At 50.7% G+C, this 18,615-nt stretch overlaps 1 protein-coding gene across 1 annotated transcript in view; it reads left to right on the top strand.

Moving 5' to 3' along the window:
- The window catches only part of LOC135530857 (thioredoxin domain-containing protein 11-like), a 44,054-nt gene extending 35,725 nt beyond the window's left edge, over positions 1 to 8,329 (top strand). Inside the window, 2 exon segments of the mRNA XM_064959029.1 lie at positions 6,668 to 6,689; positions 6,691 to 8,329. Of these exon segments, the coding sequence (XP_064815101.1) occupies positions 6,668 to 6,689; positions 6,691 to 7,239 (571 nt within the window). The 3' untranslated portion in view covers positions 7,240 to 8,329.
- The last annotated feature ends 10,286 nt before the right edge of the window (positions 8,330 to 18,615 follow it).

Below are 18,615 nucleotides of genomic sequence, written 5' to 3'. Positions count from 1 at the left end.
CCTCTTCCTCAGACACAGGTAAGACAACACACACACATGTCCTCCTCTTCCCCAGACACAGGTAAGACAACACACACACATGTCCTCCTCTTCCCCAGACACAGGTAAGACAACACACACACCTGTCCTCCTCTTCCTCAGACACAGGTAAGACAACACACACACATGTCCTCCTCTTCCCCAGACACAGGTAAGACAACACACACACCTGTCCTCCTCTTCCTCAGACACAGGTAAGACAACACACACCTGTCCTCTTCCTCAGACACAGGTAAGACAACACACACCTGTCCTCCTCTTCCCCAGACACAGGTAAGACAGAACACACACCTGTCCTCCTCTTCCTCAGACACAGGTAAGACAACACACACATGTCCTCCTCTTCCTCAGACACAGGTAAGACAGAACACACACCTGTCCTCCTCTTCCTCAGACACAGGTAAGACAACACACACACCTGTCCTCCTCTTCCTCAGACACAGGTAAGACAACACACACCTGTCCTCTTCCTCAGACACAGGTAAGACAGGACCCACACCTGTCCTCCTCTTCTCCAGACACAGGTAAGACAGAACACACACCTGTCCTCCTCTTCCCCAGACACAGGTAAGACAGAACACACACCTGTCCTCCTCTTCCCCAGACACAGGTAAGACAGAACACACACCTGTCCTCCTCTTCCCCAGACACAGGTAAGACAGAACACACACCTGTCCTCCTCTTCTCCAGACACAGGTAAGACAGAACACACACCTGTCCTCCTCTTCTCCAGACACAGGTAAGACAGAACACATACCTGTCCTCCTCTTCCTCAGACACAGGTAAGACAGAACACACACCTGTCCTCCTCTTCCCCAGGTAAGACAGAACACACACCTGTCCTCCTCTTCTCCAGACACATGTAAGACAGAACACACACCTGTCCTCCTCTTCCTCAGACACAGGTAAGACAGAACACACACACCTGTCCTCCTCTTCCCCAGACACAGGTAAGACAGAACACACACCTGTCCTCCTCTTCCCCAGGTAAGACAGAACACACACCTGTCCTCCTCTTCCCCAGACACAGGTAAGACAGAACACACACCTGTCCTCCTCTTCCTCAGACACAGGTAAGACAGAACACACACACCTGTCCTCCTCTTCCCCAGACACAGGTAAGACGGAACACACACCTGTCCTCCTCTTCCCCAGACACAGGTAAGACAGAACACACACCTGTCCTCCTCTTCCTCAGACACAGGTAAGACAGAACACACACACCTGTCCTCCTCTTCCCCAGACACAGGTAAGACAGAACACACACCTGTCCTCCTCTTCCCCAGACACAGGTAAGACAGAACACACACCTGTCCTCCTCTTCCCCAGACACAGGTAAGACAGAACACACACCTGTCCTCCTCTTCCCCAGACACAGGTAAGACAGAACACACACCTGTCCTCCTCTTCCCCAGACACAGGTAAGACAACACACACACCTGTCCTCCTCTTCCCCAGACACAGGTAAGACAACACACACACCTGTCCTCCTCTTCCCCAGACACAGGTAAGACAACACACACACCTGTCCTCCTCTTCCTCAGACACAGGTAAGACAACACACACACATGTCCTCCTCTTCCCCAGACACAGGTAAGACAACACACACACATGTCCTCCTCTTCCCCAGACACAGGTAAGACAACACACACACCTGTCCTCCTCTTCCTCAGACACAGGTAAGACAACACACACACATGTCCTCCTCTTCCCCAGACACAGGTAAGACAACACACACACCTGTCCTCCTCTTCCTCAGACACAGGTAAGACAACACACACCTGTCCTCTTCCTCAGACACAGGTAAGACAACACACACCTGTCCTCCTCTTCCCCAGACACAGGTAAGACAGAACACACACCTGTCCTCCTCTTCCTCAGACACAGGTAAGACAACACACACATGTCCTCCTCTTCCTCAGACACAGGTAAGACAGAACACACACCTGTCCTCCTCTTCCTCAGACACAGGTAAGACAACACACACACCTGTCCTCCTCTTCCTCAGACACAGGTAAGACAACACACACCTGTCCTCTTCCTCAGACACAGGTAAGACAGGACCCACACCTGTCCTCCTCTTCTCCAGACACAGGTAAGACAGAACACACACCTGTCCTCCTCTTCCCCAGACACAGGTAAGACAGAACACACACCTGTCCTCCTCTTCCTCAGACACAGGTAAGACAGAACACACACCTGTCCTCCTCTTCCTCAGACACAGGTAAGACAGAACACACACCTGTCCTCCTCTTCCCCAGACACAGGTAAGACAGAACACATACCTGTCCTCCTCTTCCTCAGACACAGGTAAGACAGGACACACACCTGTCCTCCTCTTCTCCAGACACAGGTAAGACAGAACACATACCTGTCCTCCTCTTCCTCAGACACAGGTAAGACAGAACACACACCTGTCCTCCTCTTCTCCAGACACAGGTAAGACAGAACACACACCTGTCCTCCTCTTCCCCAGACACAGGTAAGACAGAACACACACCTGTCCTCCTCTTCCCCAGACACAGGTAAGACAGAACACACACCTGTCCTCCTCTTCTCCAGACACAGGTAAGACAGAACACATACCTGTCCTCCTCTTCCTCAGACACAGGTAAGACAGAACACACACCTGTCCTCCTCTTCCCCAGACACAGGTAAGACAGAACACACACCTGTCCTCCTCTTCCCCAGACACAGGTAAGACAGAACACACACCTGTCCTCCTCTTCCCCAGACACAGGTAAGACAGAACACACACCTGTCCTCCTCTTCCCCAGACACAGGTAAGACAGAACACACACCTGTCCTCCTCTTCTCCAGACACAGGTAAGACAGAACACATACCTGTCCTCCTCTTCCTCAGACACAGGTAAGACAGAACACACACCTGTCCTCCTCTTCCCCAGACACAGGTAAGACAGAACACACACCTGTCCTCCTCTTCCCCAGACACAGGTAAGACAACACACACACCTGTCCTCCTCTTCCCCAGACACAGGTAAGACAACACACACACCTGTCCTCCTCTTCCCCAGACACAGGTAAGACAACACACACACCTGTCCTCCTCTTCCTCAGACACAGGTAAGACAACACACACACATGTCCTCCTCTTCCCCAGACACAGGTAAGACAACACACACACATGTCCTCCTCTTCCCCAGACACAGGTAAGACAACACACACACCTGTCCTCCTCTTCCTCAGACACAGGTAAGACAACACACACACATGTCCTCCTCTTCCCCAGACACAGGTAAGACAACACACACACCTGTCCTCCTCTTCCTCAGACACAGGTAAGACAACACACACCTGTCCTCTTCCTCAGACACAGGTAAGACAACACACACCTGTCCTCCTCTTCCCCAGACACAGGTAAGACAGAACACACACCTGTCCTCCTCTTCCTCAGACACAGGTAAGACAACACACACATGTCCTCCTCTTCCTCAGACACAGGTAAGACAGAACACACACCTGTCCTCCTCTTCCTCAGACACAGGTAAGACAACACACACACCTGTCCTCCTCTTCCTCAGACACAGGTAAGACAACACACACCTGTCCTCTTCCTCAGACACAGGTAAGACAGGACCCACACCTGTCCTCCTCTTCTCCAGACACAGGTAAGACAGAACACACACCTGTCCTCCTCTTCCCCAGACACAGGTAAGACAGAACACACACCTGTCCTCCTCTTCCCCAGACACAGGTAAGACAGAACACACACCTGTCCTCCTCTTCCCCAGACACAGGTAAGACAGAACACACACCTGTCCTCCTCTTCTCCAGACACAGGTAAGACAGAACACACACCTGTCCTCCTCTTCTCCAGACACAGGTAAGACAGAACACATACCTGTCCTCCTCTTCCTCAGACACAGGTAAGACAGAACACACACCTGTCCTCCTCTTCCCCAGGTAAGACAGAACACACACCTGTCCTCCTCTTCTCCAGACACATGTAAGACAGAACACACACCTGTCCTCCTCTTCCTCAGACACAGGTAAGACAGAACACACACACCTGTCCTCCTCTTCCCCAGACACAGGTAAGACAGAAAGACAGAACACACCTGTCCTCCTCTTCCCCAGGTAAGACAGAACACACACCTGTCCTCCTCTTCCCCAGACACAGGTAAGACAGAACACACACCTGTCCTCCTCTTCCTCAGACACAGGTAAGACAGAACACACACACCTGTCCTCCTCTTCCCCAGACACAGGTAAGACAGAACACACACCTGTCCTCCTCTTCCTCAGACACAGGTAAGACAGAACACACACCTGTCCTCCTCTTCCCCAGACACAGGTAAGACAGAACACACACACCTGTCCTCCTCTTCCCCAGACACAGGTAAGACAGAACACACACCTGTCCTCCTCTTCCCCAGACACAGGTAAGACAGAACACACACCTGTCCTCCTCTTCCCCAGACACAGGTAAGACAGAACACACACCTGTCCTCCTCTTCCCCAGACACAGGTAAGACAACACACACACCTGTCCTCCTCTTCCCCAGACACAGGTAAGACAACACACACACCTGTCCTCCTCTTCCCCAGACACAGGTAAGACAACACACACACCTGTCCTCCTCTTCCTCAGACACAGGTAAGACAACACACACACATGTCCTCCTCTTCCCCAGACACAGGTAAGACAACACACACACATGTCCTCCTCTTCCCCAGACACAGGTAAGACAACACACACACCTGTCCTCCTCTTCCTCAGACACAGGTAAGACAACACACACACATGTCCTCCTCTTCCCCAGACACAGGTAAGACAACACACACACCTGTCCTCCTCTTCCTCAGACACAGGTAAGACAACACACACCTGTCCTCTTCCTCAGACACAGGTAAGACAACACACACCTGTCCTCCTCTTCCCCAGACACAGGTAAGACAGAACACACACCTGTCCTCCTCTTCCTCAGACACAGGTAAGACAACACACACATGTCCTCCTCTTCCTCAGACACAGGTAAGACAGAACACACACCTGTCCTCCTCTTCCTCAGACACAGGTAAGACAACACACACACCTGTCCTCCTCTTCCTCAGACACAGGTAAGACAACACACACCTGTCCTCTTCCTCAGACACAGGTAAGACAGGACCCACACCTGTCCTCCTCTTCTCCAGACACAGGTAAGACAGAACACACACCTGTCCTCCTCTTCCCCAGACACAGGTAAGACAGAACACACACCTGTCCTCCTCTTCCTCAGACACAGGTAAGACAGAACACACACCTGTCCTCCTCTTCCTCAGACACAGGTAAGACAGAACACACACCTGTCCTCCTCTTCCCCAGACACAGGTAAGACAGAACACATACCTGTCCTCCTCTTCCTCAGACACAGGTAAGACAGGACACACACCTGTCCTCCTCTTCTCCAGACACAGGTAAGACAGAACACATACCTGTCCTCCTCTTCCTCAGACACAGGTAAGACAGAACACACACCTGTCCTCCTCTTCTCCAGACACAGGTAAGACAGAACACACACCTGTCCTCCTCTTCCCCAGACACAGGTAAGACAGAACACACACCTGTCCTCCTCTTCCCCAGACACAGGTAAGACAGAACACACACCTGTCCTCCTCTTCTCCAGACACAGGTAAGACAGAACACATACCTGTCCTCCTCTTCCTCAGACACAGGTAAGACAGAACACACACCTGTCCTCCTCTTCCCCAGACACAGGTAAGACAGAACACACACCTGTCCTCCTCTTCCCCAGACACAGGTAAGACAGAACACACACCTGTCCTCCTCTTCCCCAGACACAGGTAAGACAGAACACACACCTGTCCTCCTCTTCCCCAGACACAGGTAAGACAGAACACACACCTGTCCTCCTCTTCTCCAGACACAGGTAAGACAGAACACATACCTGTCCTCCTCTTCCTCAGACACAGGTAAGACAGAACACACACCTGTCCTCCTCTTCTCCAGACACATGTAAGACAGAACACACACCTGTCCTCCTCTTCCCCAGACACAGGTAAGACAGAACACACACCTGTCCTCCTCTTCCCCAGGTAAGACAGAACACACACCTGTCCTCCTCTTCTCCAGACACATGTAAGACAGAACACACACCTGTCCTCCTCTTCCTCAGACACAGGTAAGACAGAACACACACACCTGTCCTCCTCTTCCCCAGACACAGGTAAGACAGAACACACACCTGTCCTCCTCTTCCCCAGGTAAGACAGAACACACACCTGTCCTCCTCTTCCCCAGACACAGGTAAGACAGAACACACACCTGTCCTCCTCTTCCTCAGACACAGGTAAGACAGAACACACACACCTGTCCTCCTCTTCTCCAGACACAGGTAAGACAGAACACACACCTGTATGTACATGACCTGCTTAGACTGTTGTTGAACACACTGTTCTCTGTGTACTGAACAAGACCTGTTGTCGAACACACTGTTCTCTGTGTACTGAACAAGACCTGTTGTCGAACACACTGTTCTCTGTGTACTGAACAAGACCTGTTGTCTATGATTCACTAATATAAAAGATTTCCCACAGCCTCTCATGCCTCATTTAGTCAGACTAACTAGTCTAATGTCACTTCCTGACTATCTTCGTCTCTTAGGAAACACATGTCCGTCAAGTTCCCCGGAGGACACGCCCATCACTCTCCCCACCCTATTACGCTTCATCCTGAAGCACTCCGACTCCGCCCACCAGCCAATGAAAGCAGACGGATCCGACCCTCACCCTCACGTTCTCCTCAAGGCGGAGTTCCGCGCTCTACAAGGAGAAGTCCAGACGTTACATCTGGCACGCCAGCGCCTCTCCAACCAACTGGCCCAGCTGTGGCGAGACAACCGGCGGTTATCCTTCAACGCCGTGGCCCTGGAGACCCACAATGCACTGCTGCAGTCCCAGAATGGCGAGCTGCAGCGCGAGAGGCTGAGCCTGGTGGAGCAGCACAAGGAGAAGAGTCGTCAGTTTGGGGAGGCGGTCAGGAGACTACAGGAACTAGCGGACGCGTCAGAGAACCTTCTCACTGAGAATACACTGCTGAGGGTTTTACTGGGAGCTCTGAGAGCCAGGGAGACAGAGACAGGGGAGGAGGAGGAGGGGGAGGAGGAGACAGGGGAGGAGGAGACAGGGGAGGAGGAGGAGGAGACAGGGGAGGAGAGGAGTTATATGGCCTCTTGACAGGGGAGGAGAATACCCTGCTGAGGGTTTTACTGGGAGCCCTGAGAGACAGGGGAGGAGGATGAGGAGGAGACATGGAGGAGACAAGGAGGAGTAGGAGACAAGGAGGAGACATGGAGGAGGAGGAGACAAGGAGGAGACATGGAGGAGGAGGAGACAAGGAGGAGGAGACATGGAGGAGACATGGAGGAGGAGTTAATGGCCTCTTGATGAAGGGGCATGTCATGCCAAGTAATGCTGGTAGAATGGAAACAGCTGATGAATCACAGCCTCTTGACACCCCCCCCCCACCTAGAAGAAAGAGGAGGTACTAGGGGGGGCCCTGACAGATGGCGGGAGGAGGGAGACCAGAGGAATCACAGCTTCATAATGCTCTCCTAGTGGAAGGAGGGAACAAGACATGGACACAGCAGCTTTATAACCATGTGGCGTAGGATGTCCTCTGGACAGAGGAGGAGACGGGGAAGACAGGAGATGATGCCACAGAGAATGCAGAGGGACAAAATAACTGTAAAATGTCCTGTTGATGACGTCTCTAAGCTTCGGACTTTAGAATGTGTGTAACACTCTAGAATCATAATGCCAACTCTAGAATCCATGAGGGCTCGTGGTCCGGGAGAAGGTTCTACCCAGTGAGGTCAGAGAGGAGCGACCAGCCCCGTCACAGAGAGACCCAAATACAGGTCAAATGGGCGGTCGGTGACATGGAACGACAAGAAATGGAATAAGCCCAATGGGCCGATGAACACTAGAAATGTGCCTCAAATGGCACCCTATTCTCTATGCAGTGTGAGTCTAGCTAATAGGGGTTTCATTTGGGACATATACCCTAGGTGAGTTTAGTAGTGAGAAGCTATCTTCTGAAGCCTGGTTTTTGGTTGTTTTTTTTATTTTTCCAAGGAGCACCAAGTGATTTCTCCATAGAGAATGTGTATTTTGTTTTTGTTTCTTTTTGTTAAATTAATCTATTTTTACAAGAATCGCTAAAAATGTCTTTCTATGTAACGTTAATTCAGGTATAGAGAAGATGCAGCTGTTTTACATGTGAAATATTGAACAGATTTTTACTGATTAAAATGTTTTAATTTAATCAACCGCGTTGTGGATTAATCGTTTTCTTCAGACTCGCTCACAGTTAGAATCGAGATGCATTGGGCCTTAACCTGACGGCCAATAGGATAGCCGGTTGCACCTCGACAGCCAATAGGATAGCCGGTTGCACCTCGACAGCCAATAGGATTGCTGGTTGCACCTCGACAGCCAATAGGATTGCTGGTTGCACCTCGACAGCCAATAGGATTGCTGGTTGCACCTCGACAGCCAATAGGATTGCTGGTTGCACCTCGACAGCCAATAGGATTGCTGGTTGCACCTCGACAGCCAATAGGATTGCTGGTTGCACCTCGACAGCCAATAGGATTGCTGGTTGCACCTCGACAGCCAATAGGATTGCCGGTTGCACCTCGACAGCCAATAGGATTGCCGGTTGCACCTCGACAGCCAATAGGATTGCTGGTTGCATCTCGTCTGACGTTGGTTGAGCACTTTCTACTTCGCTCCAACCTTCTTCAGTATGTCAGTTATTTTCCTGCATATTGTCTGCTTAAAGAATCCCTTGTATCTGAATAGAACCGTGTCAATATGGACAGTAGAGGGCCCCACATGTCTGTGAAATCAGTTTGCCAGTGATACACCATAAATAAATACATACATACATACAATCATTGGCGCATAAAATATGCTGAGGAAGGATAATGCTTCATTAGATGACTGGGCACATGACTTCCTCAGGGTGGATAATGCTTCATGAGATGACTGGGCACATGACTTCCTCAGGGTGGATAATGTTTCATTAGATGACTGGGTACATGACTTCCTCAGGGTGGATAATGCTTCATTAGATGACTGGGCACATGACTTCCTCAGGGTGGATAATGCTTCATTAGATGACTGGGCACATGACTTCCTCAGGGTGGATAATGCTTCATTAGATGACTGGGCACATGACTTCCTCAGGGTGGATAATGCTTCATTAGATGACTGGGCACATGACTTCCTCAGGGTGGATAATGCTTCATTAGATGACTGGGCACATGACTTCCTCAGGGTGGATAATGTTTCATTAGATGACTGGGCACATGACTTCCTCAGGGTGGATAATGCTTCATTAGATGACTGGGCACATGACTTCCTCAGGGTGGATAATGCTTCATTAGATGACTGGGCACATGACTTCCTCAGGGTGGATAAATGCTTCATTAGATGACTGGGCACATGACTTCCTCAGGGTGGATAATGCTGCATTAGATGACTGGGCACATGACTTCCTCAGGGTGGATAATGCTTCATTAGATGACTGGGCACATGACTTACTCAGGGTGGATAATGCTTCATTAGATGACTGGGCACATGACTTCCTCAGGGTGGATAATGCTTCATTAGATGACTGGGCACATGACTTCCTCAGGGTGGATAATGCTGCATTAGATGACTGGGCACATGACTTCCTCAGGGTGGATAATGCTTCATTAGATGACTGGGCACATGACTTCCTCAGGGTGGATAATGCTTCATTAGAAGGTTTCACTTCTTCGGTCTGTTAGCTCTTCTCTCTCATCTGTAACACTGAGATAAACATCCCAACGGTTCGCTGTACCTGCTCCCCTTCAGTCCATTAGCTCTTCTCTCTCATCTGTAACACTGAGATAAACATCCCAACGGTTCGCTGTACCTGCTCCCCTTCTTCTGCCCGTTAGCTCTTCTCTCTCGTCTGTAACACTGAGATAAACATCCCAACGGTTCGCTGTACCTGCTCCCCTTCTTCAGCCCGTTAGCGCTTCTCTCTCTCGTCTGTAACACTGAGATAAACATCCCAACGGTTCGCTGTACCTGCTCCCTTCTTCAGCCCGTTAGCTCTTCTCTCTCGTCTGTAACACTGAGATAAACATCCCAACGGTTCGCTGTACCTGCTCCCCTTCTTCGGTCCGTTAGCTCTTCTCTCTCGTCTGTAACACTGAGATACACATCCCAACGGTTCGCTGTACCTGCTCCCCTTCTTCGGTCCGTTAGCTCTTCTCTCTCGTCTGTAACACTGAGATAAACATCCCAACGGTTCGCTGTACCTGCTCCCCTTCTTTAGCCCGTTAGCTCTTCTCTCTCGTCTGTAACACTGAGATAAACATCCCAACGGTTCGCTGTACCTGCTCCCCTTCAGTCCATTAGCTCTTCTCTCTCGTCTGTAACACTGAGATAAACATCCCAACGGTTCGCTGTACCTGCTCCCCTTCTTCAGCCCGTTAGCTCTTCTCTCTCGTCTGTAACACTGAGATAAACATCCCAACGGTTCGCTGTACCTGCTCCCCTTCTTCAGCCCGTTAGCTCTTCTCTCTCATCTGTAACACTGAGATAAACATCCCAACGGTTCGCTGTACCTGCTCCCTTCTTCAGCCCGTTAGCTCTTCTCTCTCGTCTGTAACACTGAGATACACATCCCAACGGTTCGCTGTACCTGCTCCCCTTCTTCGGTCCGTTAGCTCTTCTCTCTCGTCTGTAACACTGAGATAAACATCCCAACGGTTCGCTGTACCTGCTCCCCTTCTTCGGTCCGTTAGCTCTTCTCTCTCTCGTCTGTAACAATGAGATAAACATCCCAACAATTCAGAGAGAAATACTAGAAGAATACTATCACTAGGCTGTTTGGTGGGAGACAGGGGACAGTAGATAACAGTACAGGCTGTTTGGTGGGAGACAGGGGACAGTAGATAACAGTACAGGCTGTTTGGTAGGAGACAGGACAGTAGATAACAGTACAGGCTGTTTGGTAGGAGACAGGACAGTAGATAACAGTACAGGCTGTTTGGTAGGAGACAGGACAGTAGATAACAGTACAGGCTGTTTGGTGGGAGACAGGGGACAGTAGATAACAGGACAGGCTGTTTGGTGGGAGACAGGACAGTAGATAACAGGACAGGCTGTTTGGTAGGAGACAGGACAGTAGATAACAGGACAGGCTGTTTGGTAGGAGACAGGGGACAGTAGATAACAGGACAGGCTGTTTGGTAGGAGACAGGGGACAGTAGATAACAGGACAGGCTGTTTGGTAGGAGACAGGGGACAGTAGATAACAGGACAGGCTGTTTGGTAGGAGACAGGACAGTAGATAACAGTACAGGCTGTTTGGTGGGAGACAGGGGACAGTAGATAACAGTACAGGCTGTTTGGTAGGGGAGACAGGTGTTTGGGGGAGGGGACAGTAGATAACAGTACAGGCTGTTTGGTGGGAGACAGGGGACAGTAGATAACAGTACAGGCTGTTTGGTGGGAGACAGGCTGTTTGGGTGGGAGACAGGGGACAGTAGATAACAGGACAGGCTGTTTGGTGGGAGACAGGGGACAGTAGATAACAGTACAGGCTGTTTGGTAGGAGACAGGGGACAGTAGATAACAGGACAGGCTGTTTGGTAGGAGACAGGGGACAGTAGATAACAGTACAGGCTGTTTGGTAGGAGACAGGGGACAGTAGATAACAGGACAGGCTGTTTGGTAGGAGACAGGGGACAGTAGATAACAGGACAGGCAGTTTGGTAGGAGACAGGGGACAGTAGATAACAGGACAGGCTGTTTGGTGGAGACAGGACAGGCTGTTGGGTAGGAGACAGGGGACAGTAGATAACAGTACAGGCTGTTTGGTAGGAGACAGGGGACAGTAGATAACAGTAGATAACAGATACAGGCTGTTTGGTTGGGAGACAGGGGACAGTAGATAACAGGACAGGCTGTTTGGTAGGAGACAGGGGACAGTAGATAACAGGACAGGCTGTTTGGTAGGAGACAGGGGACAGTAGATAACAGGACAGGCTGTTGGGTAGGAGACAGGACAGTAGATAACAGGACAGGCTGTTGGGTAGGAGACAGGACAGTAGATAACAGTACAGGCTGTTTGGTAGGAGACAGGGGACAGTAGATAACAGTACAGGCTGTTTGGTGGGAGACAGGGGACAGTAGATAACAGTACAGGCTGTTTGGGAGACAGGACAGTAGAGACAGGGTTTGACAGTAGATAACAGGACAGGCTGTTTGGTAGGAGACAGGGGGACAGTAGATAACAGGACAGGCTGTTTGGTAGGGAGACAGGACAGTAGATAACAGTACAGGCTGTTTGGTAGGGAGACAGGGGACAGTAGATAACAGTACAGGCTGTTTGGTGGGAGACAGGGGAAGACAGTAGATAACAGTACAGGCTGTTTGGTACAGTAGATAACAGGACAGGCTGTTTGGTGGGAGACAGGGGACAGTAGATAACAGTACAGGCTGTTTGGTGGGAGACAGGGGACAGTAGATAACAGTACAGGCTGTTTGGTGGGAGACAGGGGACAGTAGATAACAGGACAGGCTGTTTGGTAGGAGACAGGGACAGTAGATAACAGGACAGGCTGTTTGGTAGGAGACAGGGGACAGTAGATAACAGGACAGGCTGTTTGGTGGGAGACAGGGGACAGTAGATAACAGTACAGGCTGTTTGGTAGGAGACAGGGGACAGTAGATAACAGGACAGGCTGTTTGGTGGGAGACAGGGGACAGTAGATAACAGTACAGGCTGTTTGGTAGGAGACAGGGACAGTAGATAACAGTATAGGCTGTTTGGTAGGAGACAGGGGACAGTAGATAACAGGACAGGCTGTTTGGTGGGAGACAGGGGACAGTAGATAACAGGCAGGACAGGCTGTTTGGTAGGAGACAGGGGACAGTAGATAACAGGACAGGCTGTTTGGTAGGAGACAGGGGACAGTAGATAACAGTACAGGCTGTTTGGTGGGAGACAGGGGACAGTAGATAACAGTACAGGCTGTTTGGTGGGAGACAGGGGACAGTAGATAACAGTACCCTCTTGTTTGGTGGGAGACAGGGGACAGTAGATAACAGTACAGGCTGTTTGGTGGGAGACAGGGGACAGTAGATAACAGTACAGGCTGTTTGGTAGGAGACAGGGGACAGTAGATAACAGTACAGGCTGTTTGGTGGGAGACAGGGGACAGTAGATAACAGTACAGGCTGTTTGGTGGGAGACAGGGGACAGTAGATAACAGTACAGGCTGTTTGGTGGGAGACAGGGGACAGTAGATAACAGTACAGGCTGTTTGGTGGGAGACAGGGGACAGTAGATAACAGTACAGGCTGTTTGGTAGGAGACAGGGGACAGTAGATAACAGTACAGGCTGTTTGGTAGGACAGGGGACAGGGGGCTGTTTGGTAGGACAGTAGATAACAGGACAGGCTGTTTGGTGGGAGACAGGGGACAGTAGATAACAGTACAGGCTGTTTGGTGGGAGACAGGGGGACAGTAGATAACAGTACAGGCTGTTTGGTGGGAGACAGGGGACAGGATAACAGTACAGTAGATAACAGGACAGGCTGTTTGGTGGGAGACAGGGGACAGTAGATAACAGTACAGGCTGTTTGGTGGGAGACAGGGGACAGTAGATAACAGGACAGGCTGTTTGGTGGGAGACAGGGGACAGTAGATAACAGGACAGGCTGTTTGGTGGAGACAGGGGACAGTAGATAACAGTACAGGCTGTTTGGTAGGGAGACAGGGGAGGGATAACAGGACAGTAGATAACAGTACAGGCTGTTTGGTGGGAGACAGGACAGTAGATAACAGTACAGGCTGTTTGGTGGGAGACAGGGAACAGTAGATAACAGTACAGGCTGTTTGGTAGGAGACAGGGGACAGTAGATAACAGGACAGGCTGTTTGGTGGGAGACAGGGGACAGTAGATAACAGGACAGGCTGTTTGGTGGGAGACAGGGGACAGTAGATAACAGGACAGGCTGTTTGGTGGGAGACAGGGGACAGTAGATAACAGTACAGGCTGTTTGGTGGGAGACAGGGGACAGTAGATAACAGGACAGGCTGTTTGGTGGGAGACAGGGGACAGTAGATAACAGTACAGGCTGTTTGGTGGGAGACAGGGGACAGTAGATAACAGTACAGGCTGTTTGGTAGGAGACAGGGGACAGTAGATAACAGTACAGGCTGTTTGGTGGGAGACAGGGGACAGTAGATAACAGTACAGGCTGTTTGGTGGGAGACAGGGGACAGTAGATAACAGGACAGGCTGTTTGGTAGGAGACAGGGGACAGTAGATAACAGGACAGGCTGTTTGGTAGGAGACAGGGGACAGTAGATAACAGGACAGGCTGTTTGGTAGGAGACAGGGGACAGTAGATAACAGTACAGGCTGTTTGGTGGGAGACAGGGGACAGTAGATAACAGGACAGGCTGTTTGGTAGGAGACAGGGGACAGTAGATAACAGTACAGGCTGTTTGGTGGGAGACAGGGGGACAGTAGATAGACAGGGACAGTAGATAACAGTACAGGCTGTTTGGTAGGAGACAGGGGACAGTAGATAACAGGACAGGCTGTTTGGTGGGAGACAGGGGACAGACAGTACAGATAGATAACAGGACAGGCTGTTTGGTGGGAGACAGGGGACAGTAGATAACAGGACAGGCTGTTTGGTGGGAGACAGGGGACAGTAGATAACAGGACAGGCTGTTTGGTAGGAGACAGGGGACAGTAGATAACAGTACAGGCTGTTTGGTAGGAGACAGGGGACAGTAGATAACAGTACAGGCTGTTTGGTGGGAGACAGGGGACAGTAGATAACAGGACAGGCTGTTTGGTAGGAGACAGGACAGTAGATAACAGTACAGGCTGTTTGGTAGGAGACAGTAGATAACAGTACAGGCTGTTTGGTGGGAGACAGGGGACAGTAGATAACAGTACAGGCTGTTTGGTAGGAGACAGGGGACAGTAGATAACAGTACAGGCTGTTTGGTAGGAGACAGGGGACAGTAGATAACAGGACAGGCTGTTTGGTAGGAGACAGGGGACAGTAGATAACAGGACAGGCTGTTTGGTAGGAGACAGGGGACAGTAGATAACAGTACAGGCTGTTTGGTAGGAGACAGGGGACAGTAGATAACAGTACAGGCTGTTTGGTGGGAGACAGGGGACAGTAGATAACAGTACAGGCTGTTTGGTAGGAGACAGGGGACAGTAGATAACAGGACAGGCTGTTTGGTAGGAGACAGGGGACAGTAGATAACAGGACAGGCTGTTTGGTGGGAGACAGGGGACAGTAGATAACAGTACAGGCTGTTTGGTAGGAGACAGGGGACAGTAGATAACAGGACAGGCTGTTGGGTAGGAGACAGGACAGTAGATAACAGGACAGGCTGTTGGGTGGGAGACAGGGGACAGTAGATAACAGGACAGGCTGTTTGGTAGGAGACAGGGGACAGTAGATAACAGTACAGGCTGTTTGGTGGGAGACAGGGGACAGTAGATAACAGTACAGGCTGTTTGGTGGGAGACAGGGGACAGTAGATAACAGTACAGGCTGTTTGGTGGGAGACAGGGGCTGTTTGGTACAGTAGATAACAGGACAGGCTGTTTGGTGGGAGACAGGGGACAGTAGATAACAGTACAGGCTGTTTGGTAGGAGACAGGACAGTAGATAACAGGACAGGCTGTTTGGTAGGAGACAGGGGACAGTAGATAACAGTACAGGCTGTTTGGTAGGAGACAGGGGACAGTAGATAACAGGACAGGCTGTTTGGTAGGAGACAGGGGACAGTAGATAACAGGACAGGCTGTTTGGTAGGAGACAGGGGACAGTAGATAACAGGACAGGCTGTTTGGTGGGAGACAGGGGACAGTAGATAACAGTACAGGCTGTTTGGTGGGAGACAGGGGACAGTAGATAACAGTACAGGCTGTTTGGTAGGAGACAGGGGACAGTAGATAACAGGACAGGCTGTTTGGTGGGAGACAGGGGACAGTAGATAACAGTATAGACAGGCTGTTTGGTAGACAGGACAGTAGATAACAGGACAGGCTGTTTGGTGGGAGACAGGGGACAGTAGATAACAGTACAGGCTGTTTGGTAGGAGACAGGGGACAGTAGATAACAGTACAGGCTGTTTGGTAGGAGACAGGGGACAGTAGATAACAGTACAGGCTGTTTGGTGGGAGACAGGGACAGTAGATAACAGGACAGGCTGTTTGGTAGGAGACAGGGGACAGTAGATAACAGGACAGGCTGTTTGGTGGGAGACAGGGGACAGTAGATAACAGGACAGGCTGTTTGGTGGGAGACAGGGGACAGTAGATAACAGTACAGGCTAGATAACAGTAGATAACAGGCTGTTTGGTGGGAGACAGGGGACAGTAGATAACAGTACAGGCTGTTTGGTAGGAGACAGGGGACAGTAGATAACAGTACAGGCTGTTTGGTGGGAGACAGGGGACAGTAGATAACAGGACAGGCTGTTTGGTGGGAGACAGGGGACAGTAGATAACAGGAGACAGGGGACAGTAGATAACAGGACAGGCTGTTTGGTAGGGGGACAGAGATAACAGTACAGGCTGTTTGGTGGGACAGTAGATAACAGGACAGGCTGTTTGGTAGGAGACAGGGGACAGTAGATAACAGTACAGGCTGTTTGGTGGGAGACAGGGGACAGTAGATAACAGGACAGGCTGTTTGGTAGGAGACAGGGGACAGTAGATAACAGTACAGGCTGTTTGGTGGGAGACAGGGGACAGTAGATAACAGGGGGACAGGCTGTTTGGTGGAGACAGGGACAGTAGATAACAGTACAGGCTGTTTGGTAGGAGACAGGGGACAGTAGATAACAGTACAGGCTGTTTGGTAGGGGACAGGGGACAGTAGATAACAGGACAGGCTGTTTGGTGGGAGACAGGGGACAGTAGATAACAGTACAGGCTGTTTGGTGGGAGACGGGACAGTAGATAACAGTACAGGCTGTTTGGTAGGGGACAGGGGACAGTAGATAACAGTACAGGCTGTTTGGTAGGGGACAGGGGACAGTAGATAACAGTACAGGCTGTTTGGTGGGAGACAGGGGACAGTAGATAACAGTACAGGCTGTTTGGTAGGAGACAGGGGACAGTAGATAACAGTACAGGCTGTTTGGTAGGGAGACAGGGGACAGTAGATAACAGGATAGGCTGTTTGGTAGGAGACAGGGGACAGTAGATAACAGTACAGGCTGTTTGGTGGGAGACAGGGGACAGTAGATAACAGTACAGGCTGTTTGGTGGGAGACAGGGGACAGTAGATAACAGTACAGGCTGTTTGGTAGGAGACAGGGGACAGTAGATAACAGTACAGGCTGTTTGGTGGGAGACAGGGGACAGTAGATAACAGTACAGGCTGTTTGGTGGGAGACAGGGGACAGTAGATAACAGTACAGGCTGTTTGGTAGGAGACAGGGGACAGTAGATAACAGTACAGGCTGTTTGGTGGGAGACAGACAGGGGACAGTAGATAACAGGACAGGCTGTTTGGTAGGAGACAGGGGACAGTAGATAACAGGACAGGCTGTTTGGTGGGAGACAGGGGACAGTAGATAACAGTACAGGCTGTTTGGTAACAGGGGACAGTAGATAACAGGGCTGTTTGGTGGGAGACAGGGGGACAGTAGATAACAGGACAGGCTGTTTGGTAGGAGACAGGGGACAGTAGATAACAGGACAGGCTGTTTGGTGGGAGACAGGGGACAGGATAACAGTAGATAACAGGACAGGCTGTTTGGTAGGAGACAGGGGACAGTAGATAACAGTACAGGCTGTTTGGTGGGAGACAGGGGACAGTAGATAACAGTACAGGCTGTTTGGTGGGAGACAGGACAGTAGATAACAGTACAGGCTGTTTGGTGGGAGACAGGGGACAGTAGATAACAGTACAGGCTGTTTGGTGGGAGACAGGGGACAGTAGATAACAGTACAGGCTGTTTGGTGGGAGACAGGGGACAGTAGATAACAGTACAGGCTGTTTGGTAGGAGACAGGGGACAGTAGATAACAGTACAGGCTGTTTGGTGGGAGACAGGACAGTAGATAACAGGACAGGCTGTTTGGTAGGAGACAGGGGACAGTAGATAACAGTACAGGCTGTTTGGTAGGAGACAGGGGACAGTAGATAACAGTACAGGCTGTTTGGTAGGAGACAGGGGACAGTAGATAACAGGACAGGCTGTTTGGTGGGAGACAGGGGACAGTAGATAACAGTACAGGCTGTTTGGTGGGAGACAGGGGACAGTAGATAACAGGACAGGCTGTTTGGTAGGGAGACAGGGGACAGTAGATAACAGACAGGCTGTTTGGTGGGAGACAGGACAGTAGATAACAGCAGGCTGTTTGGTGGGAGACAGGGGACAGTAGATAACAGTACAGGCTGTTTGGTAGGAGACAGGGGACAGTAGATAACAGTACAGGCTGTTTGGTAGGAGACAGGGGACAGTAGATAACAGTACAGGCTGTTTGGTGGGAGACAGGGGACAGTA

The sequence above is a fragment of the Oncorhynchus masou genome, unplaced genomic scaffold (genome assembly GCF_036934945.1).
Source record: "Oncorhynchus masou masou isolate Uvic2021 unplaced genomic scaffold, UVic_Omas_1.1 unplaced_scaffold_1441, whole genome shotgun sequence".
In the NCBI taxonomy this organism is placed as follows: Eukaryota; Metazoa; Chordata; class Actinopteri; order Salmoniformes; family Salmonidae; genus Oncorhynchus; species Oncorhynchus masou.
This window is presented reverse-complemented; position numbering and strand designations above follow the sequence as displayed.